The following is a 24364-nucleotide window of genomic DNA, read 5'->3' on the forward strand; positions in this document are numbered from 1 at the left end:
AGATTCCTAAAACTATTTTCACCCGTTAAAGACATCACCACTACAACTTGTGAGTAATAGACTTGGAATAAATTGTTTTGAAGATAAAATTGAGTAAAGTGAATACCCACATTATTTAAATCCGAGTCATCGGTTGCGACTTTTTTTTTCAAGCTAATGCATTCGAGTAACAGATCCTTGAAATAGGCTGTACAATTAGGCCTTACTAATGTTGATGGATTGAATTTTTAGAATATTTAAGTTATAAAAGGTTAATATAGGGAGAGTGCAAACCCATTCTTACCACGTCATAGGTTTATATCTCTTACCTCGAATTTCAGTATAGCGGCTACAAACGCTCCCCTATTTTTAAGATTTCTTGGAAACCCTTATGGGAATGGCTAACATATTTCGTCAAGAAGGACTTTTTGACTTCAACCTTTTCAATCGAAAACAGGTTGTTTTAATTGATCCACAGTTAATAAAGGTAAGGGGTTTTTTTCGAAGTGTGGCAATAAATTTAGAAATGACCTAGATAATTCCCGCCGAATTGACCTCGTATTTCAAGGTTGTCCTAAGCAGTAGCAAAGAAATCAACAAAAGCAAGCATTACGAGTTATTTAACATATTTTCAGGAAAGGGTTTAATAGCGAGGTAAGAGTTAAAAAATAATTACTTTTCATTTGATCGCGATGTATTCAAAAAAAGCAATTTAAATGCCGAATTTTCAGCAATGGAGATCTTTGGAGGAAACAGAGGAAATTGCTGAATCCAATGTTTCATCTCCAGAGCATCAAGGAGTTCGTTCCCATGATGAACAAACACGTCAAAATGATGATCTCTCAATTTCAAGAAGACATTTCCAAATCGGATTCCAAGATATTAGACATAACGGGGCCAATCGGGAAATGCACATTCTGCGTAATTATGGGTATTTTGAGAATCAGCATATGCACAAATCTTCTCTGTGACATCAACCGGGGAACTCATTGCATAGAATTTAGGCGTATTTCTGTTAAACCGTTTGAAGAATGTCGCGGAATTCACTGCTAAACGAATTTTTCTCTTTTAACTATATTCAAAAGCGCAGTTATCAATTAACCCTTCCCAATAGCTGCTTCAGGTTAGGTTTATGTTTGGTTAGGCTTAGATTATGGTTGGTTTTCTCTGACCAAAATTTCACGGAATTCAGTAAAAAAATAATCCGCAGAATTTTGCCGAAAACTGCTCAACATATTGGTGTACTTACATTGTTTAATTCTTAAATTGAAGTCAACTTAAATTTAATTTTCTTATAGACGCAGTTTTTGATTATGAAAATGAAAATGAAAAGATTTTACAACATGGAGTTTTTGAACCTATTAAAAGGTAAAAACACGAAAAACATTCTCCGCTATCAGTGAATTCTTCCCGTCCAAACAGAAGTAAAATTTTGTACTTCAACTCTTCAGTTTTCAAGGGTTTTTTTTCCAAAACTTTTATTAAGATAACGGATTTTTAAAATGTTGCGCTACCGGAAATTATTTCCCAACCATTGGTTAAATAAACACCGTAATAAATTTATGTTAATAACTAACGGAAAATATTCATTAACATTAGATGCGAAGAAAGCTTCAGTTACCGGTTAGTTCGACCGTGGTTGACATCGGACAAAATATTCAAAATGACATCTAAGGGAAAAGAAACCGTAAATGTAGTTAAACTAATAGACGAAATGTTCCAAGTAAGTACGCAATTTGGGAAATTCGAACTTGAAACATTCCGAACAAAATTGCGAATCCATTCGCAGACGATGTTGATGAGAAAGAAGGCGAATATGAAAGAACCCGATGATAACGTTCGATGCGTGAACTTTATGGATATCCTTCTACAAATGCTCGAGAAAAACCCCGAATTAATGAGCGATAAACAACTACGAGACGAATGCGTAAATATCATTGGAGGGGTAATAGAACAAGTGCGCTCTAAATGTAAAACAAAAAAGGTTATACAGAATGACTTTCTCAGGGTATCGACAGTACCACTCTCGCTACAACATTTACCCTGTACATGCTCGGTCTTTACCCGGAGATTCAAGAAAAGGTCTACCAAGAGTTGATATCCGTCTGTGGAACGGACATCGAAAGAGACATTGAATACACCGATTTAAAACACTTGACCTACCTCGAAAGAGTCATCAAGGTTCAATTTTGTTCAATAGCTAAAGCAGGGCCAATATTAAGTGAAAGACAACTTAACCCTTTGCAGGAATCGCTAAGACTGTGTCCTCCAGCTCCATTTATTGCTCGCCGGCTGACCGAAGACTTACAAATAGGTTCGTGTTCCATTTTTTATTGGTAATTACTCCGTTGCAAGTGTAGGTAGGAGATATTTATTTCTTACTTAAGAGATTTTGACATTGATTATAAAATCTTTTACAATCTAAAACGTTTAACCATAATTTTATATGTTCCATTGCAAAACCTGTTCCGAAGTCTGAAATTAAGATTAAAGTCCACTATCGTTCAGTTTGCGAATAATATCATCATTGTATATTTCAATTCATACGTTTAAAATAATTATATCGTGAATTTTAGGCGAGAAAATTCTTAAAAAGGGGGTTGAGTGCGGCATCTTGATTCAAGGCGTTCATCACGACCCCCGATATTACCCCAATCCAGAAATATTCGACCCCGACAGATTCAACCCGGAGAACAGCGAAGGAAGACACCCATTTTGTTACATCCCATTTGCAGCCGGTCCCCGCAATTGCATCGGTTCGTCAACACCTTTCTTTCAATAACTAATAACTTCATTTGATTTCATCTATTTTTTAGGACAAGCATTCGCCACGATTGAATTGAAATTATTTTTAGCGAACGTTCTTCGCCATTTCCGAATCACTTCGCAATTACCGAGAGATAAAGTAATTCCTGACGTGTTAATTTTCGTAAAAATTCATAAAATGCCCCTCTATTTCGAGCCCAGGATCCAGAATAATTGAAAATATTTATGTATCGTATTTCACTTGCTCAATTTATTTTTTACTAACAAATGACTAAACCTTGATGTAATAATTCAACACAAATGAACCATCTTTTTGTAGAGCCTCTTATTAAAATGTATCAATAAACACTCAAACATTAATTGTTCTGAAATAATATCAAGTAATAAGGGAGTTCAATACAGCATGAACAATAACACTTTCCCGCCTAATAAACGCTAAAGTTTCCTGATTCCTCGAGTATGAAACGAACTGCCATTTTGTCAAACATGTAACTATATATGTAAAAGCGCGCTACGCTTCAAATTATTTTTAATTCAAAACAGACACTCAAAATATGTGTTTTTCAAAGTTTCATTGAAAACATCCGAGGCAAAGTAGTATTTTTAATTATTATATTGGCTTATAAACGTGAATTCAAATTATCTTTACCCGTATCTTTAACACTAGAAGTGTTACCTAATTCCCCTCGGTACCAAGCCCAAAACACATTCTCCAACTCGAGCAAAGGAGCTTCGAAAAATATGTATAGCACGAAGGCCAAGATATGACTGACGCACAAGGTTCCGAAGAAATTGTAGACCTAAATTCACGAAGAGATAAAGTTGATCGCGTTGATCAAATTATGTTTACAAACTTACAAATGTGCTATGGGAAAGATACAAGGGACCCTGTCTGGAATAAGTGTACACCTGAAGCACTTCAAATTGAATCAAATATATCATGTATGAGACTTTGAGCAATGGTTGAAACCCTCGCCACGACAACAGAGTGTTCACGTGACCTGTAATTCAAAATACGCTTGTAATAAAGATATAATTATTATCATATATCATCAACAAATACCTCCTTTGCCAATGAAACAAACGAAAACAATCCACGCCACGTATAAACTCCAAACCGGTCTTTGAAAGGCCGCAAAGATTGCCGCTTCGAGCGTGGTCCATGATAAACCGGATCCCCACGGGAATATCGCGACTGTTACACCAACGCTCGTGGCTAGAACCCATCCGATAAGAGACGTTAACTAATACAATGGTGGTTAATTTAAGTTGTTTTTATATGATTGTAAATAGGCAATAGTTGACACTCACAGTGGCAAGTTTGATTTTTGGATGTCGGGCTAGGTGGGTTCCGAGGAATAATCCTACCGCGTAAGACCCGAGATGAGTGGAAGGCTGGAGATAGATGTTTTTGAAAAACTGTAATACTAGACTGGCGATATCAAAATATGTGTGATAATTAGTTCGGAACCCTTGTCTACCCAAATGGGGATTTGAATAAATACCGATAATCCGCGTATTGGGCTTGAGTAGCTGGTGGATATTGAAAAAGGTACGTTATAATGCCGGTGGACAGTACACTTCCCGCTAATAGCAAAGCGAGAAACGCGGTGCCCAAGATTCTTTTCCTATTTTTCAAATGAAATGGAGTTAACAAAGATCTTTTCGATGCTTTTGGTCAGGGTTTATAATGAACCTACTTGAAGAGCAGAGCGTAATAAACGATGCCAACCAGGAACAGTTGAATGTCGACGGAAACGTACCAGGAGTGAAGCAAACACTGGAAAATCATTTAAGGTAACTCTATACTCATGTTCTGGCCTTCTAGAATAACCACTAACTACATTCCAATAAGGATTAAATTTAGGATTCCCGATTGTTACTTTTTATAACAATGGAGGATCGAAATTGATAAATTTTTTTTGCGTTTCGTAATTTGTGAACAGCCCCTTACGTTAGCAATGGAGATAATGAATTTTTTTCCGTTTTTTGTCAAATATGTAACGACATTTTATTTATCTAACTAGAAATTCATTATCCCTTTAAATTTATTTCATTATCCCTTTAAATTTATTTCACTATCCCTTTAAAATACTTATTTCCCCAGATCATCCACAGCTTATTTTAAATAAATTCCCCTAGCTTATTTTAAATAAATTCCCCTTTGACCCCTTTCTATGAAAGCCTTAACGCTGGTCGTGGGTCGTAATAGAAAGGTCATATACCCTTAGCTAGCATTCTTTAGGCCAAGAGAATAGCGATGCTACCTCAAAATTACAATCCGTGAAGTTACACCCCTATTTTTATCTACTGGTATAAAGCGTCTCCATAGAAACCCATGCCTTCTTACAAATATATAAGTCATTGAGAGTTACCAAGTATATTGTTGTAAATAGTTTAAATATTGTATATACTCAAAATACCGAACAAAGTGTACATAGAATTCTTTAATAAGCGCGAAGAAGAGTTTCACCCGCGGTACCCGATGTACGAAACAAACGGTCAAGGACCCTAACACCTGCGCGAGTGGGACAAAACGCAGATCCCCAGAAATACCCAAACGGGACGATGAAGGAAGGACTGACGTCAAATAACCATTGACGTCATATGCAAAGACCACAGAAAGCGAGTCGATGATTCGCCAACAAGGTCAAGAGGAAAAGTATAAAAGCTCAGGCCTTCAATAGACCAGTAATCAAATGACACCGGCCAGTTCCAGCCTAAGGCTCTGCCCAAAGATGACCAGACTCCATTCCTCACGGCTACTATAGTTCGCGCCAAAATATATGTTAGGACTCTAACCCGAAACCGAACTTGATCGCAAAATCCTAAAAGAACTCTAACTCGATCTCGAGTCTATGTTAATCGCGGGTATGCCGATTTTACCATAATCGCGAATTCAAAAAGAACTTTGCCGCTGGAGTTAATCTTTGGACTACTACTAATGCCGGACTCCTAAAACAAAGACAGGACCGATAAACTTGGACGCCGTCACCATCGTCTAAAACCTTCGCCCGATGGAAACCATCCCATCTATATATATCGTTCGTTCGTCCCTTGGGACCGTGCCTCGCGAAAAGGACGCTTAATAAGACTTCCCGTTATGGACTTCTAAACTCACGTATCGTTGTATTTTAATTACTGTTTATCTTACTTTATTTATGCAATGTATAGTTTTAGTTTAATTCTTATGATTAGTGTTTATGATTCATTATTTTAGGTTAGATTAAAAAGCCAAAGGTCATGACCAGTTAGAATTTATTAGCTTAACTTAAGTATTTGTTAAATCATTAAATCATGGTAACTCTCAAGACCGCCTTTTTATTATTTCCCCACAAATCCCCTAGACATAACTGACCATTCTTAAAATTAACGCTATAAGCCTATAGATGAAAATAGGTAACCGAACCGGACCAACCATTTATTTCATTCCCCTTTGTAGCTAGCTATACTTCTTGGTTTAAAGATATGATGAACCGCATTGGTTTTAGTATCTACCCTTTAACTAGAAACTTTTAGCGCTACAAACATTTATCGCATTTGGAATCATAATAAGGTGGCTTAGTGAAATAATAATAATAATCTAGCTTTATTTCGTGTCCATAACACTCAGTGGGCTATATTTCAATAGGTCACGATTTCAATGCATAGAGAGGTGTTGGATAGCCCCGTCTGCCCCACTGCTAACCGGGTAAGACCGCGGAGGAAAACTCCTTTAACAAGCGGGGAGAGAACTTGCAAACTCTACGCGGAAGGATTTGTTCCCAGATTTTTCACCCGGTGCCACAGTCCGGGATCGAACCCGGAACCCTCTTGCTGCGAGGCGAAAGTGCTAACCACTTCACCACCCCACATATCTTATAATGAGTTTATGAGATATGTTCCATAAGTACCTATACTTCGTAATGCTAGAGGCTTACTTAGAGCTAGTTCAAGAACGACAAGCGAGAATTGACTACACTCGGTTTTGCAGTCCATCTTCCTATCTGAACTAAGACTTTCACAGCACCTCACCAGGACTCCCTTTACGAGAATCTTTCATGTCAAGCTCCCAAAAAATCAGTGACAACTTATGGCCCACATTTTTTATGAATTTATAGTGAAATTTTGAGCGAGGATGAAGCGTAATTCCGCAATATAATTGTTGGGGGATAAGTATTCCTAGTATGTGACTATGTATTCTAATATAGTGAACTTTAACCCATATGCCGATAACGACCTATAAATAGAACCCACTGCGATAATAACGGGGCAGAGTACTACGACGCGTGAGCCGATAAGGCTGACTAGATATTATCTTATCATGTATTTAATGTAACTTAAATAAACTTAGAAATTAGTAAATGTGTCGACTTCATAACTCAACAATAATGATAATTAAAGTTTGATTAAAAATCTCGATCATGTTTTCAGCATCCAATGATAAAACTATTTTCTGAACGATAACGTCTTTTGAATGAAAGTCATGATATTTACCATCTTATTGAATGCGACGAAGTTTCCAACGAACAAGATATTTTTCCACCAATTTTCTTTGCAACTTTCGACCTTGTCTTCTATAAAAAATTTATATTCGGGTCCAGAAGCCAGTAAAGGCAGTAAAAAACCAATGGCAGTAACGATTAACAATGCCGGCAGCAGCCGCCATATTCGGCGGAGCACTCGAATGAAGGGATCATATATTCCACTGGCATCGTACGTCTGAACTATTTTGTATGACATCAATGTAGCGCTGCAAAAGAAAGATGGAGCTAAGAAAGAAAACGAGCTTTTATTCTAGTTCTTGTTGTAAAATGTTCACTGCATCTACCCTGTCGACCATTTCCAAAAAAACGTAGAAGTCTCTCTGCCTCTTTATGAAAATGGTTTAGAGTGCAGGTGCCAAAAAGCAGGATTCAAGGCTCTTGGTTCCACCAAAGTGGGTTCTGGAAAGGGTGGAGGTAAAAAAGGGCAAGATACTGCAATCTCGACTCACAGCTTTGCTTTGGCGAGCGGCACGTTATCGTTTTTGGGAACGAGAGATATTGAAAATTATAAACAAGCTCATCAGGCTAGAGCAAGGAGGCTTGAACTCATGCGCCAGAACATACGCTCTATTGTCGTGAGGTGGTAGCGGAAACCATGGTAATTGGGAAAGGGAACAGTTTCGTTTGTTGAACGGGGGACTACTTGCATTTTGTCTGACTCAGAATTTTCCCTCTTATAGGCCTACATTCTCCTTGATTTAATCACTTCTGTCCTGACCACACTTACGTAATTAAGAAAAATGTTTCCACGGTCATCAATGCCCCCATGACAGTAATATGTAAAACACCTTTTGTCATTGCTTTAAAGTTGTTGGGGTTGCCTATAAAGTTTAAAAATAAAACATCTATTCTAATACGCAATTGAATACATTAAACTTCGTTACCTATCAAGTTTGTGTCGAAAAACATGTATGCGTGGAGGAGAATGACCATCCACGTCGACATATATTTTAAACCCATCGTGCTGTCCAATGAAAAAGGTTTGGATGGTGTAGTCCTCATGAATCTCTTGAAGTTCGACACAACAGAGAATGACAATATCATTCGATAGGCCCAGCTTTCTGCAAACAATGGTCATCATCATTTTTAATGTCATCTATATCTCGACCAATTATCCCTGCGCACTTACTATTTTTATGTACGTGAGCGTCCGGTTCTCGATTGCAATCGTGAATTTCAACCACAATAGTCGACACTATACACGCAATTGCAAATGCTGATAAGCCGCATCTGTAACATAACATATGAGCTATTACGTTTTCTTAATAGAAATATAAACACGTGGGAAATTGTTGCGGGTGGACCTCGTTGTGCAATAGAATATTTTACGAAAATGTAATTGCTAGAATATAGAATTGAACGCGTAATTCCGAATTCAAATATTCATTAATTTATACGCTCTTTAGTTTGGAAATGAACAAGTTACAACGTACATTACTATGATTTGTAGTTGGTCGAGTTGCATTTTTTCTGGCAATTCGCAAGATTCCATTTCAGCATATATCCCAAGCTCTTTCCCCGCTGTAAGGCATTATTCATTGCAAATTCTCAAAAACCTATTGTCACATTATCAAACTAAATATAAGTGTTATACCTAGCGTCGCTATCTTGGTCACATCTTCCATTGAGCAAGTGGAAGGCACGCAGACTCCCAGTTTGGCGGGAAGGTCATACATTACGAATAACCTTTCTCGAAAGTAATTCATAAGCTGAACAATACGATTATGATTTTAATTAGTTTTCGACAATTTTTTGCTTTTATTATTTCAACAACCTGGGTTTCGAAGGTGGCATTTATTTTTTGAAAAACCTGTCCAAATAATTTCAATCTGTCAGGTCTGGGTGGTAAGGGCGTTCGAATTGCAAGGATACAATACTGTCCAGTTTTCGGTGGGACCCGTAGGTCGGGAATTTCTACATTCAGACATTGTTGATAGTTGCCAAGTGATACCGTATTTCCCAATAGTATTCCGCTGCTAGGTTTTGCAGAAGCGTCGAGCACTGTAACAAGTACAAATAATTAGTGTTAAAGACGTGAAACGCGGGCCATAAAATCTCATTTTCTGTTCGTATCGCGATGTTACAATTATAACACAAGTAAATTTAACGAGGCAAGGATTACGGCTAATTATTTTATCATTGTTAAAGGGACTACTTACGCAAATTTCGATGATACGAAGATGTACTTACTTTCAACAGCCCATAGTTTGAGGTCTCTCAAAGCCGTCATAAATTTCAGTAGAGTGCCCAAGCATTCTCCACTTATATCTACTTCGGAACCCAACCTATAGGCGTATGGCAAAACATTCTTGATCAGAGATTCTGTCCCTGATTTCAATCTTTTTTCCAAATTTAATATTTTTAAGTAAGCTTCATTTTCGGAAACCTCTACTTCTGGGTTTGGCAAAACGCTAAATTTGGCGGCGTGACAACTGATCAATTTCTCGACGATCAAAACGCTCAAGAAAACCAGGGACGCTAAATTTTTCATGCTGCTCGGGTCCTACTTTTTTGGGTAATGACGAAGCCAGTTGTTATAAAATCCTTATATAAAACTTTGCAGGTGGGAAATGCATGTTCTTAAACTTTAATAAAAAAAATTTTCAATGCTAAGAAACTGGTTAATTTTTTATACCGATTTGCATTTTAAAACGATATCAAAAGAAACTTCACTTTTTATGCAATATAAAACTTTATTAATGTTAGTTTAAACCACAAGGCCATTAAAACAACACGGACAAGACCCATATTAAAGCCACATCTTTCTCATACTCCAGCTCATATAAGGCGTCCATTTCTGTTAAAAACAACGGAAACAGTGCACTGTAGGTGTCTTCAGGGATAGATTAAATTTTAGCAGTAGGAATGGAGAACGGAACGGTTAGTATGTACTTCAGTCCGACTCATAGACACGCAGTATAGAGCCCCTCCCTCCAACACGTAACAAAAAGTTTAAATATATATATCTTATTGGCTGAGACTTAAACTACGTTTTGATGACGTTCTGACGGTGACGGCGAAAAATACGTAATTCCTTTTTACCTCTGTCGCTATGACCCTTCCGCCTCTTCTTTCATACCCCCCCTCCGTCCCGGGGAAAGAGGGTCCGGAACTTTGACGCGCGCCCAGATTATTCTGTTCCCCATTCCTACTTCTAAAATTAAATCTATCCCTGATGTCTTTAACGAAAATCAGAATATTAGAAATTCACAGGTTATAAATAATTATTGGGCGTTTTCATTTTGTCACGTTCTCAGAAATATGTATTTATCTCTGAAATTTTTATTTTCAATGCCGTCTGCTTCATCATATCAAACCATCTCGCAAAGTGCCAAGGCTTAATCAATTTCTTTACAATTTAAAGAATTTCCGAAAGTGTTTTGCTAAAACTATTTTGAAATCAAATTATATGACTCTTAGTAAGAATAATTTTCCCATAGTTTGGGAAAATATTGAAAATAGTTCTTGAATTATTCGTCAAACACTTCTAATGGATCGCGTACAATTTATCAGTCGCCATTTAAAATGACGTCACGAAAATGATTTCCATCGAAAAAAGTTCTCTAATTTTAGTTCTTTTCCCGTGTTTTGAACGGATAAGTACGTACGTTCATGTAATTTTTGCTGTACATGGAATCCCAGAAACTTTTACTGTGTAGTAGCTCCAAAGCGAACCTGGGTATATAATGTTTTTGGTTACTCTGGTTATAGGACATAGTGAACCTTGTTAGGGTATTAGCCATTTGTTCTAAGACAAAAGAAAAGTAAGAAAACAATGATTTTAGGTAAAATATTTTCCTTGTTTCGCCTCGGAAATTGAAGTTCAATGAAACGGTAATCATTTCGCTTTCTATTACTGAGCACGACATAAAAGCAACAAACAAGACACCCAATTTACCAAGGAGGAAATATTTCCGAATAAGTTTAAAACGATAACCCCTTTTCATTTTGGCCATGGCTCACTCGATCATGCCTTACTGAGGAGTAATCGACTGAGCTATGCTTTAGCAGACAATATTTGAAAAGTTCTAGGAGTCTTGGTGCTGTATTTGAAATTTAGTATTCAAAAGTCTTGGTTTGGTTGCAAGAAAGAAAATAAATTAATTAATAAGAAACTAAAAGTTGTCACGACTTTCAAACAGGGTCCAAACTGGGTCTATTCTATTTCCGGAAATTAGTGCCACCTGTGACTTGTTCTGTCATCGTGAAACAAGAGCCAATAAGAGAAATACCCCACTTTTGAAATCAACCCTAAAAAGCTCTACACTTCTACAGGCGATGCTAAACCTTCTGCTCATGGTTCAAATACCAACCATGCATTTAACTCATTTTAAGTCGTCTGTTCTCACGTCTGAACAAGGAAACGAAGGTACCAACGTGACCGACGTTAATGTAAGATTTTACTCTAATCTAAACGGGGCTCTACTTATCGTACTCCTTGGAAAGAGAGTATCTTATTAGCAACTGCTACTCTTATAAGTCTCGCGCTTGGGTGGCCCTTAAGGGATCGATTTTCATTGGCTGTTTTGACTGTACGGCCAGCCAACTGTAATTTCTTTCTAACTGCCTTTTTCCGATTTCAATATATAGCTTCGAATTACTTTTTATTTCTTTGGCGCGCTAGTTTGGTCATTCAGCCAATGATCTTTTTATTATCCGTTCTAGAACAGTTCGCCTCGCGCGACAATTACTGGGGCGAGCCGACGGACCCCCAACCGGAAATAGTAATTCTGAAAAGTAGAGCATTTTTAACAGAAATCCCAGAAAGTTGGCCACTGTCTATTATGGCTTGATTGGCGCCGTTTTAGACGTACAATTAAGTATCATCAGAAGGGGATAATAGAAGAAGCGTGACACTCTGTTTTCTCTTAATACTTCAAGGGATAGAATCGGATTTATCTGAGTTGGTCAAACTAACATTGGTTTTCTATAAATTAACCACCCCTAAAAACATGGGGGTCAGTAGAAATCGCGAGAAAAATTTATTATTTAAAATAAACGTGAATAAAAATTTAAATTTTGAACGCCAGATTTAAAACCGGTCGCCATTTTCAACCCATTACCTACGTAGGTAAAGTTCGGCCTCTGATTGGTTGCTAGTAGTTGGAATGAAAACTGTCGTTTTAGGAGTAAAAAGTAGTAGGAACGAGAATTACCCTTTTCACACTTATGGCCGCGCTTGAGCAGTTGTAATGTTTGGCGCCTTGAGTTTTAGGCTTCTATGGAGTTAACGTGTAAAATGAACTACGATTTAACGAGTTTTAGAATATTTTGTGATTTATTATTAAAATAAAATGCCAAATATTTAAACCCTGAGAGTAAAATTAAAACCACGTTAAGAAATAAACAGTGTTTAAGTTCTAACGGAAACGGTGCAATGATAATAATTGGTTTAAACTCACTAAGCCTCGGCGAACGTATGGGATCGCCGAAGCGGCCGATGCCGTGCCGAAAGTCGGCAGCGTTACCCCGCGTAGTGACGGAACTCCCGTCAATCTGTATCATACTGCGCTCACAGAATGAATCCCCCTACCAGTAGGAAAAACACTACGGAGCCTAAGAGACTTATGGTAGAGACTATTGGTAGAGACGAACTAGTAACGTTTTTCGGTGGTTCGACTCTGTATCACCAGGTGTCCTCATGATCGCAAAACAATAGAATTTTGGATCTTTTAATCGTAATTTAAAAATCATTAATTAAACTAAAATATAAAAACATATATATTTTCAGAATCCTTATTTGTCTATCTATCGAAATAAATTAACCTTATAGGGATTTATTGCAATGAAATTAAATGAAAGTATCCCTTTAAGTTATGTAACATGATTCTACCCGGGCTCATGGCACCATTTTTGTTCGCTCTCCCGCTCATTAAACTCCAGATGGGTAACTACCGCACCGTGCTAGGTTGAATCAACCCACGTGTCTGGGACAAAATTCCACAAGCGCATGCATGCGCCTTGGCAAATAGTTAAGCAGCGCTAATAGAGTAATGAGGGAACTATTTATCGCGTATGTGATTCGGTTTAGTAACCGAAGAGAAGTATTATAAACTTCTGGTATCATACGTTTATGACCATAAGTGAAAAGCAAGTAAAAATACAGAACGCATTTAACGCCTTAGTCAAGTTTCGTTGAAGGGGATTGTTAAGTGCTGCTGCCTAGTGCCAATTAAAAATATTAACTAGTTCTCATGAATTTGCCAAGAATAACAATGCTCTTTGAGAGATTGTAACGGGATAATTCCTACGATCCGTACTTTTAAGCTATTTCGCGAGGTAGAGCATACATCGTGCTATTAAGGCCAATAGATAATAATTAAAGAATACTTTACGTAAAATAGTATATCCTTTTATTCATAACATAAAACTCCCTTATCCGTATGGGGATGTGTTGTCCTGATCCGTGACCCGGACCCCGCTAACTGCTCCTAATCCAGGCCGCCGCTTAACTGCCCTTACTAAAGGTTGACCGGGCTTTATATTCTAAATACTAGTGTACGTGCGGGGTCAAAGTTCGGGTCACAACGGTACCTAGCGCCATCTGGCGGTGGCCGTTACATATTCCCCCCAACACATTCCCATATGATAAGTATACATAAATATTTAAAAGGTTACAATCGTTAGGGATAATTATTATATAATAACATTAAGTAACATAATTAGTGTAAAATTTAAAGTTGAGTATAGTTAATGAGTTGAAACATTGGTCGACATCCATGTTCTTATCGACTCCAATGTCTCTCCTCGAGCCTGTATCGCCTGGGATACTATGTGAACATTCGTCGTCGTCTTTCGGGTTTGCTTATAGCATGTCGGCTTCTTGGTCGGTGATCGAGCATCAAACTTCCGTTGTCGACTCCGCTTCCAGGGCGCGTGATACGGTCCCCCATCAGAAGATGGTAACGGGCCATTAGTGCACAGGTCCTTCCGTAGTTCTGCATTCGGGAGCCTGCGATGACGGTAACTCCTCCGGCGGTTCAGGTTATGGTAGGATATTCGGTCCCCATGATGCTGACGAAACCCTCCAATGTCGGAAAGAGCTGACTTCCCCAGGAGTTCCGATGCATTAGACACCATGGACGAGAGGGACCGGTGATATTCCTCCAAAACGACCCGGAGTTGTTTGCGCAGTGCCTTTGCTGCTTGTTTAGGGGCGGAAGGTACCTGTAACATGCTAGATTTCGTACTCACGTCCCTGTTCGGAGATTTTATCGGCTTCTTTGAGGCAAAATTTCGATTGGTTGGCACTGTAGTTAGAAGTGGCTGGTCTGTCGGTTGAGCCGTTGGTTCACTGGCTACGGTAGCGGGGCTCAATGATCCTTCGGATACGGCGCCCACTGTTGAAGGATTGAGGATATGGTGACAGTAAGGGCATTCCCCCGGACCTGAGATCGATCCTCTGGCTTCCGTTGGAACCGGGACGGGGGCATAGCTGTCCCACCGTCTCCTCAATTCTACCAGTACGTCGGGAAATTGATACGTAAGGAATCGACGTATCGCATAACCAAGGACGAACATCATGAGAATACAGTCCATAACGTTAACGTTATAGGCTTCCTCGCCCAATAATGCAGGTTCCGTCGTCATTCTTCCCCCAGTATGAGGAGGTGTCTCCGGCGTTGTACTCCGCAAGTGAAACGGCAATAGCTAGTGGATGAACACGAGCCACGCGTAAATCGGCCCTCACTTGTTGAACGTAAGGGGAGTAGGCGAGTTAGGCACAAACTAGGCTTAGCTAGAAGGACGGCAATTACGGTAAAGTCCGGTACGGTAAGACGTAGACAGCGGTAATTAATTACGTTCGCCGAGGCTTAATGACGTTCCCCCCATGGGCCACCATATGTAACGGGATAATTCCTACGATCCGTACTTTTAAGCTATTTCGCGAGGTAGAGCATACATCGTGCTATTAAGGCCAATAGATAATAATTAAAGAATACTTTACGTAAAATAGTATATCCTTTATTCATAACATAAAACTCCCTTATCCGTATGGGGATGTGTTGTCCTGATCCGTGACCCGGACCCCGCTAACTGCTCCTAATCCAGGCCGCCGCTTAACTGCCCTTACTAAAGGTTGACCGGGCTTTATATTCTAAATACTAGTGTACGTGCGGGGTCAAAGTTCGGGTCACAACGGTACCTAGCGCCATCTGGCGGTGGCCGTTACAAGATGAAAAACTACAGGGTCACGGTTAAGGAACTTTCTTGTTTCCGAGTTTCAATTTCAACGCCTTTTAGATGGATCATTTAACCCAAAAGCCATATACTATCTTTGAAGCCAAAAATAGTTCTTCCATATCAGTCTGTCTTCGCATTCATTCATCGCGACTCTATTATTTCGGCAAAACGACAACGTTTTCCTTTAAGTTTCACCGAAACAATTCTGATTTATAACGAAAATCTTATTGTACATTATGTTATCTCCCACCATTTTAGAGAAGTTAAGAAACTTGCCAGATATGTGTACCAGGGTGGGTGTTCCAAGGGTCAAGGGAAACCTGGATCAGGAAATTTATTAAAAATAAGACAAAAAGGGCAGAATATTTTGAGGTTAGGGATTTTAACAAAGCGTATTGTAAGAATTTTAACAATAGAAGGGAATTTAACAAAGCGTATTCTAAGAGTTTTAACAAGGTTAGGGATTTTAACACAGCGTATTCTAAGAATTTTAACAAGGTTAGGGATTTTAACACAGCGTATTCTAAGAATTTTAACAAGGTTAGGGATTTTAACACAGCGTATTCTAAGAATTTTAACAAGGTTAGGGATTTTAACACAGCGTATTCTAAGAATTTTAACATAGTCAGGGAATTTTTGCATATTGACGAAAGGTTCTTGCTACAAACGTTAAATGTTGCGTTTTAAAACATAATTTCCCTAAGATTACAATAACATAACAACACTGACAACTTTTAGCCTAAAAAAGGTCAGAGAAAAATCCCTGAAAATAGTCAGGGAGAAAATTAAAATTTCTTGAACTTGTAGACGCCATTCAAACTAACGCATCTACAGCGTGACCTTTCACAGCTTCTTCACTGAATTTCTTAAACTTTCTACTTCCATATCGAAGGGGTGTTTGACCATCATCTATTGACTGGGTGCTATGGTGGTCACGGTGGAGACTGCAGGGGTTACGCGGTTCAATCAGCCACCTCAAATCTCATTTCTTTCTGTCTTTTCATCCAGTCGCGGCGGTCGAGGAAAACCAGTCAGCTTTGACCTCTTTTCCCGCAATTTTTCTTACTCGCTACTTCCCGAGCTACCGCATCTAAGACCTTTGCCCCAATCTCGATAAGGGACTAAAACTAGAGCTCTATAACACGTTCTTTTTTTCTTGTCAAGATAGAACTGAAATTTTAAAGCATTAATATGAACAAAGACCTAAAAAACTAAAGCTTAGATTGGGGCTAATCACTTGTACAGAGGTTTTGCAAATTTTGAAGGCATTTTAATGGGAAATGTTTAATGTTTAGTTTATAATTTAAAAGCATTTATTTAGAAATCCATAATTAAGTTTGGTAACATTTAGAAAATTTAATTAAATCAATTGATTTTACCTCTTTTCAATTAAGTCACTCTAAATTAATTGAAAAATGTACCTATATTTTCGAACAATTTCAAAAATATTTTAACATTATATTAATTATTTTTAAGAAAGTACTTGTTGAGCGTTTAATTTTAAACATTTCAAGTACTCTACTCAGTCTACTGTTCGTCCACAAAATAGTAAGCCACCTTTGATAGGATTCGTCTGCAAATTGCAAAAATCCTAACCAAAAGCGTCGATCCACAAAGAAATTAATTTTTTTAGGGGACCCCAACTAAGTTAAAGTACTTCCCCAAATGGGCATCTACAACAAAATCTTCTAAATTAATTTAGAGTGACCTTGATATACTAGTGAAAAAACACAGATCGTATTTTTCTTTCCCCCTTAGCATAAATTGATGACCAACCATTAAGTTTCCATGCCTGAATGGGATCTATAGAGGAGCAGTTTTTCCCCCTGTTTCCTATAATTGGTCTCACCCCAATCTGGTATTAAATTATACGAGACACTACCACCGTGAAAGCCTTGCATATAGTTTAATCTTAATGATAAAACCCCTCTCCTCTCCTCCACCGAAGAGAGTCAGGCCACGCCTATAAACACGTATCTTAGCCACGAGCAGTGCTACCAGGTAAAAAATACCTCGTGGATTTTTGGTTCCCGTTCTCTGTTAGGGGCTGACGTAGAAGAAGGGGTCCAGAGACGTAAAGATGGACACTTAAAGAGGATTATCCATTTATGCCCTTAGCTAAAAGCCAGAGGAAACGTCCCTAACAATATGAACTTGAATGGCCGGCGTTGCACCCGTACCATAAAACGAATTGCTCTACACCACACCACCATAAAGACTCGAGCTTTCTTGTGGATATAAATGCGAGCTGAAAGGATGCAACTTTTCTAAGCTAATCATGCGAAGATACGTGATTTTAGCCGGTAGTTGCTTTGAACTCGAACGTTTAAGGCCATTACTAGGGGTATCAATAAGCCCATAAAGGTTAAGCTATCGGAAAAGGAAGAGCTGCGGATCGAATAGCCTATAACCGAGTTGGAAGAAATACAACCGTTCATGCTACAAGTAGGACTAATAACATTAGGATAAGGTTTTATACCTTATTTCCGCCATTAACAGTCATCCTCAAAATTACAGAGTCTAAGTCTGTGGAGCTTTGGTGGTTTTAGATAAACGTAAGTCCATAATGCATAAGTATCGGTCTACCGTAGAGGCTTATACTATTGCCAATGCCTGGAAGGAGGCTTGGAGAGACGAAATTCTCCGTTAGGGTCCCTTTCAAAACCGGTACCCAGAGTTCCGCACATGCGCAATCAGAGCAAAGGAGAGAAAAAAAATCAGAGAGAAATTCGTTTACAACTTACTGCCGAGGCTTAGCTCTGCTCGTTCATGCTTACCATAGTCTAAGCAAAAGCTAACCACGCTTACATCAGGGGTGGGCCTCTAACCATCATTTCTTATATACCCTTTAGAATTTCCTTAAAGGATCACGTGATGTCTGGCTCCTCCCCTCTGTGCGCAGGGGTAGGTGCGCGTGAGGTACAGATACGACTGTGCCGTTCAATTTACCTTCCCTCTTCCCGCTTTGACTCTTCTTTCTCTACTTCATCCGTGTTAAAAATAGTGTTACAATTAGACTTCTGTGCAATGTAAAGTTCAATTATACATGTACAAAAACTTACGAGCAAACTTAAATAAGAAAGTTAAAACATTCAGAATTTTGTCTTAGATGTGTCTTATCTTTTAGAAAGCTCGTATATGTCAGTTAAATAAATTGCATTTTGTTACCCAAAACTCAACCTTCAGCTCAGAGAGTGACGTATAAGGCGTTTGAAGATTTTAAAGTATGTTAGGTACAGGCAGAAGTATATAATACTTATCTTCGAGAGAAGTGGCGAACTGGCGATGCCTATCTTAAATTAAGTTTGATGAGCAGGAGAGCAAACAAAAATGGTGCCATGAGCCCGGGAAGAATCACGTTACATAACTAAAGTATTAAGAGGATACAGAGTGTCATCCTTCTTCTAATAACCCCATCTGTTATAGGGTAGAAAGAAAACTCCCACTCCGTCGTGAGGAAAGCGTCAATTTCACCTTTTAAATTGGCGGAATTTACGACAATCGCTTTCGCCCCGTCTGTTTACGCGCTAATAAATAGATCCATTGTTTTCAGCCCCCCCCCTCCCCCCGTTTCCAGCCAGATCCAAACTTTTCAACATCATCGTCACTAAGAAAAAAGAGAAACACTTTAGTTACCACCCGGGAATAAATCTTACTCCAATTCAGAGCAAAAATATACTAATTTAAACTATTCAAGAAATAATAATAACTTTAAAATTCTTAGGAACCTGTAGGCTTGTAAGCTTATGTGTCTATGTTTCTAAGACATTTCTGTTGGCAGTATTTAAGCTGTCAAGAGTTTAAAAATGAAATTATGGATGCTCTAATGAAGTTTATATTTTGCGCCTTCGATGTAGTCTTTTTTATCAAGAGAGTGCGTAGAGACGGGACAATGTATCCCAAATACCAAGGGTTGCCTACCCCCTCGTATGTCCCAATACTAAGGGTTACCTACCCCCTCGTATGTCCCAATACTAAGGGTTGCCGACCCCCTTCGATGTCCCAATACTAAGGGTTGCCTACCCCTTGTATGTCCCAATACTAAGCGTTATCTACCCCCTTGTATGTCCCAATACTAAGCGTTGTCTACCCCCTTGTATGTCCCAAATACCAAGGGTTGCCTACCCCTTTTTTACATCGAAAAGGTCTATTACATAATCATAGTTTTGCCTACATAATCCTTTGTCTATTCAACCTTTCTGACTTACGTTGTTTTAGCTTAACCCTTTAACAGTTATAATGGAATCTCTGAGCGCGCGGCGTTGGGCCTTCGGGTCCCGATGTCGTTAAATTGATCCTCTCAGCCCAAGTTGAGTCGAGCTGGGAATAAACTTGACTCTTTTCTATTTAACAGAAGATATCGTTTGGGGTCCCCCGCTTTTATTCACGGCGGTGGGCCAAGGCTTAGGCTTTTAACGTATCTTAAATGATAATAAAATCTAGCTTAATGTCCCGTGGATAAATTTTACGGCCCCCCTGTGCCCAAAACCCCTATTTTGTGGCAAGACCTTTCGACTTTGTGAAAGCCAAGTTATACCCTACGATTGTTTAAAAAATTTATAAAACAATCTAGAAGTTTGACATGATGTACGGTTTGTTTTAAACTTAAGGATAAGTTCACTATAGCTTATCTTTAAAGTTTAATTTTTATAGAGAAGGAGAATGTTATAACCATACGTGTTTAAGAAATGAAGCTTGAATATTTTCCGTGCAGTTTTTAAAATGCGAATTGTTTTAGGGTTAACCTTAGGGTTATCGGACCTTAACAACAATTGCATATGAGTCCTTAAAATTGGACATATCTTAATATAAGCATTGTTCATAGTGGTTTAAGGCAAGCATACTGCTGTACACTTTTGCGTCCTAGTTTCATTTTAAAATGGATTGAGTAAAACCAAGAAGTGATATCTAGTTTATTAGGAAGAAAGTATAGGATGTCTAAGTATTCGCTCGCCATAGTCCCAGTCCCCCTTTCAAAATACAAGGGGGGACGTAAAAGGAGGCCGGGTTATTTCGTGCCTCTCCTCAGTCGGAAAATATGACTGTAATTTTCGTCATTCCCTAATAAACTAGATATCGCTTCTTGGTAAAACTCCATCAAAACACTCACGCACAGTAAAAGAATTTCGGAGAAAAAACACGCTATTAACAAGGCAATTGACTAGTTTTTGTTCATGCGCATCAAACTCACCGTTGCTAGGCGCATGGTTTTGCATAATAACAATAACATAAACTAAGGCTTTTCGACTGCAAACGGAAGTAAAGATATTCTGCATTAAAGAGGTATGCAAATAATCTTGGTTCATTTTCATTCAACTATTGCAGTAAGGAAGTTTCAAAATTTCAATTTCCTTTAAATTAAAAACATATGTTCAAATGCTTAAGTAACAAAATCACACTTCCCCTGGCGAGGCTCGAACTCGCAACCCCGGCATAGCTCGCAAGATACTGCTGTATAAGTACCGTGCGCTAACCAATTGCGCCACAGGGGATGAAACCAAGGATTAAAATTAAAGAACATGTTCTGGTAAAGTATGTTCAATGGCTTAAATAACAAAATCACCCTTCCCCTGGCGAGGCTCGAACTCGCAACCCCGGCATTGCTCGCAAGATACTGCTGTATAAGTACCGTGCGCTAACCAATTGCGCCACAGGGGATGAAACCAAGGTTTAAAATTAAAGAACATGTTCTGGTAAAGTATGTTCAATGTCTTAAGTAACAAAAACGGCAGTTCCCCTGGCGAGGCTCGAACTCGCAACCCCGGCATAACTCGCAAGATACTGCTGTATAAGTACCGTGCGCTAACCAATTGCGCCACAGGGGATGTTGACAATCAATCACGGACCTATTTAAATGATACTTAAAATCACGCTTCAATACCAATATCATTATCTATCCTTGATTCTATTAATGATTAAACACCAACTAATCTTAAACACTCTATCCTTTATCTTATCAATTTCAAAACCGATGCAGAGAAATAGGCGCCATCTATGGTGAAATTTAGCAACTAACATTTCAATTGAACAGCCACAATGTTTTGCGAAAAATTCAAATTACTCAAATACTTGTATCTGTTAACCCTAATTTCAATATTAGAATTGAAATGCATATATGCTGATATATATGTTACTTTAGTGTACTATAATATGGCCAGATGGCGTTGTAAGCTTATCCAGTTGGGTCCCCGTGACTCGACACAACGCGCATTCACCAGTATTGTTTTGTTATGATCGACGCCTAGTCGAAGTCTAAATGTATGCCGAATAAGATTAAAGTTTATCTTAACATTAAAGGACAATGCACAATTATTTAACCAACTAAATAAGGTTAAGCAAGTTTGATATTCTAACTAAATAAATAAAGAATATTACATGGTGTCAGAGTAAACTTTCGATCTACCGCCTTTCGTTACGGTAAGCCTTGGCTTGTTTTTCCTGCGTCATTATGAAACCGCCGCCGCCATTCGTACCTGGGGAGTCTCCTTCTTCATCGTGGGAGCTCTGGCGGGAAGCCTTTGGCCTTTACGCCGATATAGAAGCACTGAGCACTAAGCCTGTGAGTCTCCAACGCTCTTATTTTTTGCATTCCATCGGTTTGGAAGGGCGTGAGCTGTTAAAAACTATAACTATTCCGCAACAAGGAGATGCTCGTACAGTGGAAATTCTTATGGATGCTTTGAGTTTATATTACAGACCTTATAAAAATCGCACATACCATAGGCATCAATTTCATGAAGTTTCACAAGGTAGTCGTAGCATAGACGAATTTGTAGCTGAGCTTAAAACGAAAGCACGAGACTGCGAATTCGATACACAGGAAGAATCTCTAATCGTTGACAGAATGATCGGAGGTCTAAGAAGTTCGGAATTAAGGGAGAAGCTACTACAAGAGGCAAATTTATCATTGGCTCTGGCTATAGATTTGGGCCGATCTTACGAACGTTCTAAAGAACAAGCTAAAGAGTTAGGAGCGTCTTCACAAGTAGCCGTAGACATGTTATCTAAAAATAAACAGTCAAACAATGGGAATAAGAAATTTCAGCAATCTAGAAGAAAGGTATCAGCTCTGCAGAAGCCACAGACGCAAGGGTCTAGCACACATTTCCAAAAACCCTGTTACAAGTGTGGACGATTCCATAAAATAAAAGAGTGTCCAGCCTTTGGGAAGCGTTGCAACAACTGTAACGTACTAAATCATTTTTCAAGTGTTTGTAGGAAGGCTAAACAAATACAAACCTTGGATATAAATGAGTCGGAAGATGACGAGGAAACAGATACCCTATTCGTTGGAGCTTTGACGCTTGATAGTTTAAGACAAGACCCGTCTAACATGACAGCTAATATCACTATAGAAGATCAATTAGTAACTTGTAAAATAGATACCGGGTCCCAGGTTAATCTGCTTCCACTGGAGATTTATAATTCCTTGAAGTCACGACCAAAACTGCAAGCTTCTGACGTAACGATTTCAGCTTTTACCGGGCATAAAGTAAACGTTCTCGGAAAATGCAACCTGATGTGCCAAAATAGAAGTTTACAAGCCTCAGTCCCATTCTATATATCCAAGGTCAGCTCGTCAGCTTTGATTGGTGCTAAAACTTCAGTCGATCTACAATTAATCGCTAGATTAGACAACATAACTAAAACTCCAGAAACTAAAGCAAAGCTGGCAGAAACTATTAGTCCTAGATGTCAAGACCTTCTAGAACAATATAAAGATGTTTTTGAAGGACTGGGTGAACTGAAACGGGTGCACACCATTAGACTACAAAAAGATGCAATTCCATACGTCGCAGCGCCTAGAAAAATACCGTTAGCGCTTCAAGACAAAGTCAAGACGGAATTGGATCGCATGGAAAAGATCGGAGTTATTCGGAGAATAGATGAGCCTACGGAATGGGTTCACCCAATCGTGGTGGTATCCAGACCAAACGGAACGGTTCGAATTTGCATGGATCCAAGAGAGCTAAATAAAGTCATACTGAGAGAGCATCATTCCATGCCGACACAAGAAACGGTTCTAGCGCAAATAGAAGCAGCTAACTTATTCACAGTACTAGACGCTTCGGATGCTTTTTGGCAAATTAAATTAGATGAAGAGAGTTCTAAACTCTGCACGATAGCCACACCGTTTGGAAGATATTCTTTTCTTCGACTTAGCTTTGGATTAGCAAGTGCACCTGAAGTACTACAAAAAGCGGTGCAAGAAATTATCTCGGATTTGGATAATTGTACCAATTTCTACGACGACATTATTATTCGAGGAATAGATAATAAACAGCACGATGACGTGTTAGAAGCGCTACTTCAACGAGCAAGAGCCGCTAATTTCAAATTTAATAAGAAAAAGAGAGTTATCTCTACTCCAGAAGTCAAGTTCTTAGGACATACGATATCCGGAGCGGGTATCAAGATAAACCAAAGTCGACTTGAAGCTATTCAAGCAATAAGTTCGCCAAGTAACTTAAAGGAACTGCAGACATTCTTGGGCATAGTCACATACGTATCTCGATTTGTAGCCAACCTGTCAGAAAAGACTGCGTATCTCAGAACCCTATTGAATACTAAGTCCCAATGGATATGGGACTCCCAAGCTGAACAAGTTTTTCAAGATTTAAAGCGGATCATCTGCAGTGCAGATGTTTTGCAACTTTATGACCCTAAAAAAGACATTGTTCTTTCCGTGGATGCTAGTCAATATGGTCTTGGGTTTGCCATGCTACAAGATAAGAAACCCGTCGCATACGCTTCTACCTCGCTATCACCTACACAGATGCGATATGCGCAAATCGAGAAAGAAATGTTGGCAGTTACCACAGCATGCGAGAAGTTCCACTATTACGTTTATGGTTGCAATTTTACCATTCAAACGGATCACAAACCCCTGCTTGCCATTGTGAAAAAAC

General features: G+C 38.8%; 2 protein-coding genes and 3 non-coding genes across 5 annotated transcripts; 1 reads left to right on the forward strand and 4 right to left on the reverse strand.

Moving 5' to 3' along the window:
• The first annotated feature begins 695 nt into the window (after positions 1–695).
• Positions 696–3086, forward strand: LOC149678248 (cytochrome P450 4V2-like). The gene is made up of 7 exons (XM_089837020.1): positions 696–900; positions 1278–1347; positions 1579–1702; positions 1769–1936; positions 1987–2160; positions 2227–2293; positions 2556–3086. Exons 1-7 carry the CDS (start codon positions 696–698, stop codon positions 2759–2761), a joined length of 1014 nt encoding a protein of 337 aa, XP_089693146.1. The 3' UTR covers positions 2762–3086.
• A 279-nt stretch (positions 3087–3365) lies between these two features.
• LOC149678249 (nose resistant to fluoxetine protein 6-like) lies at positions 3366–9762 on the reverse strand. Its single transcript, XM_089837021.1, has 11 exons — positions 9462–9762; positions 9046–9272; positions 8866–8980; positions 8705–8792; positions 7222–7477; positions 4446–4525; positions 4251–4373; positions 4057–4177; positions 3809–3989; positions 3604–3746; positions 3366–3545 (listed from the first exon to the last, which is right to left on the reverse strand). The coding sequence occupies exons 1-11, from the start codon at positions 9760–9762 to the stop codon at positions 3366–3368; spliced, it is 1815 nt and encodes a 604-aa protein (XP_089693147.1).
• Positions 9763–20854: 11092 nt separating this feature from the next.
• TRNAI-UAU (transfer RNA isoleucine (anticodon UAU)) lies at positions 20855–20947 on the reverse strand. The gene is given in 2 exon segments: positions 20855–20890; positions 20910–20947. It is a non-coding gene; the product is annotated as a tRNA-Ile (tRNA).
• A 73-nt stretch (positions 20948–21020) lies between these two features.
• TRNAI-UAU (transfer RNA isoleucine (anticodon UAU)) lies at positions 21021–21113 on the reverse strand. Its single transcript is given in 2 exon segments — positions 21021–21056; positions 21076–21113. It is a non-coding gene; the product is annotated as a tRNA-Ile (tRNA).
• A 74-nt stretch (positions 21114–21187) lies between these two features.
• Positions 21188–21280, reverse strand: TRNAI-UAU (transfer RNA isoleucine (anticodon UAU)). The gene is given in 2 exon segments: positions 21188–21223; positions 21243–21280. It is a non-coding gene; the product is annotated as a tRNA-Ile (tRNA).
• Between the last annotated feature and the right edge of the window lie 3084 nt (positions 21281–24364).

This window comes from Phalangium opilio, unplaced genomic scaffold (assembly GCF_054372755.1).
Source record: "Phalangium opilio isolate 3A_F unplaced genomic scaffold, DU_Popi_V2 ptg000042l_1, whole genome shotgun sequence".
Lineage (NCBI taxonomy): Eukaryota > Metazoa > Arthropoda > Arachnida > Opiliones > Phalangiidae > Phalangium > Phalangium opilio.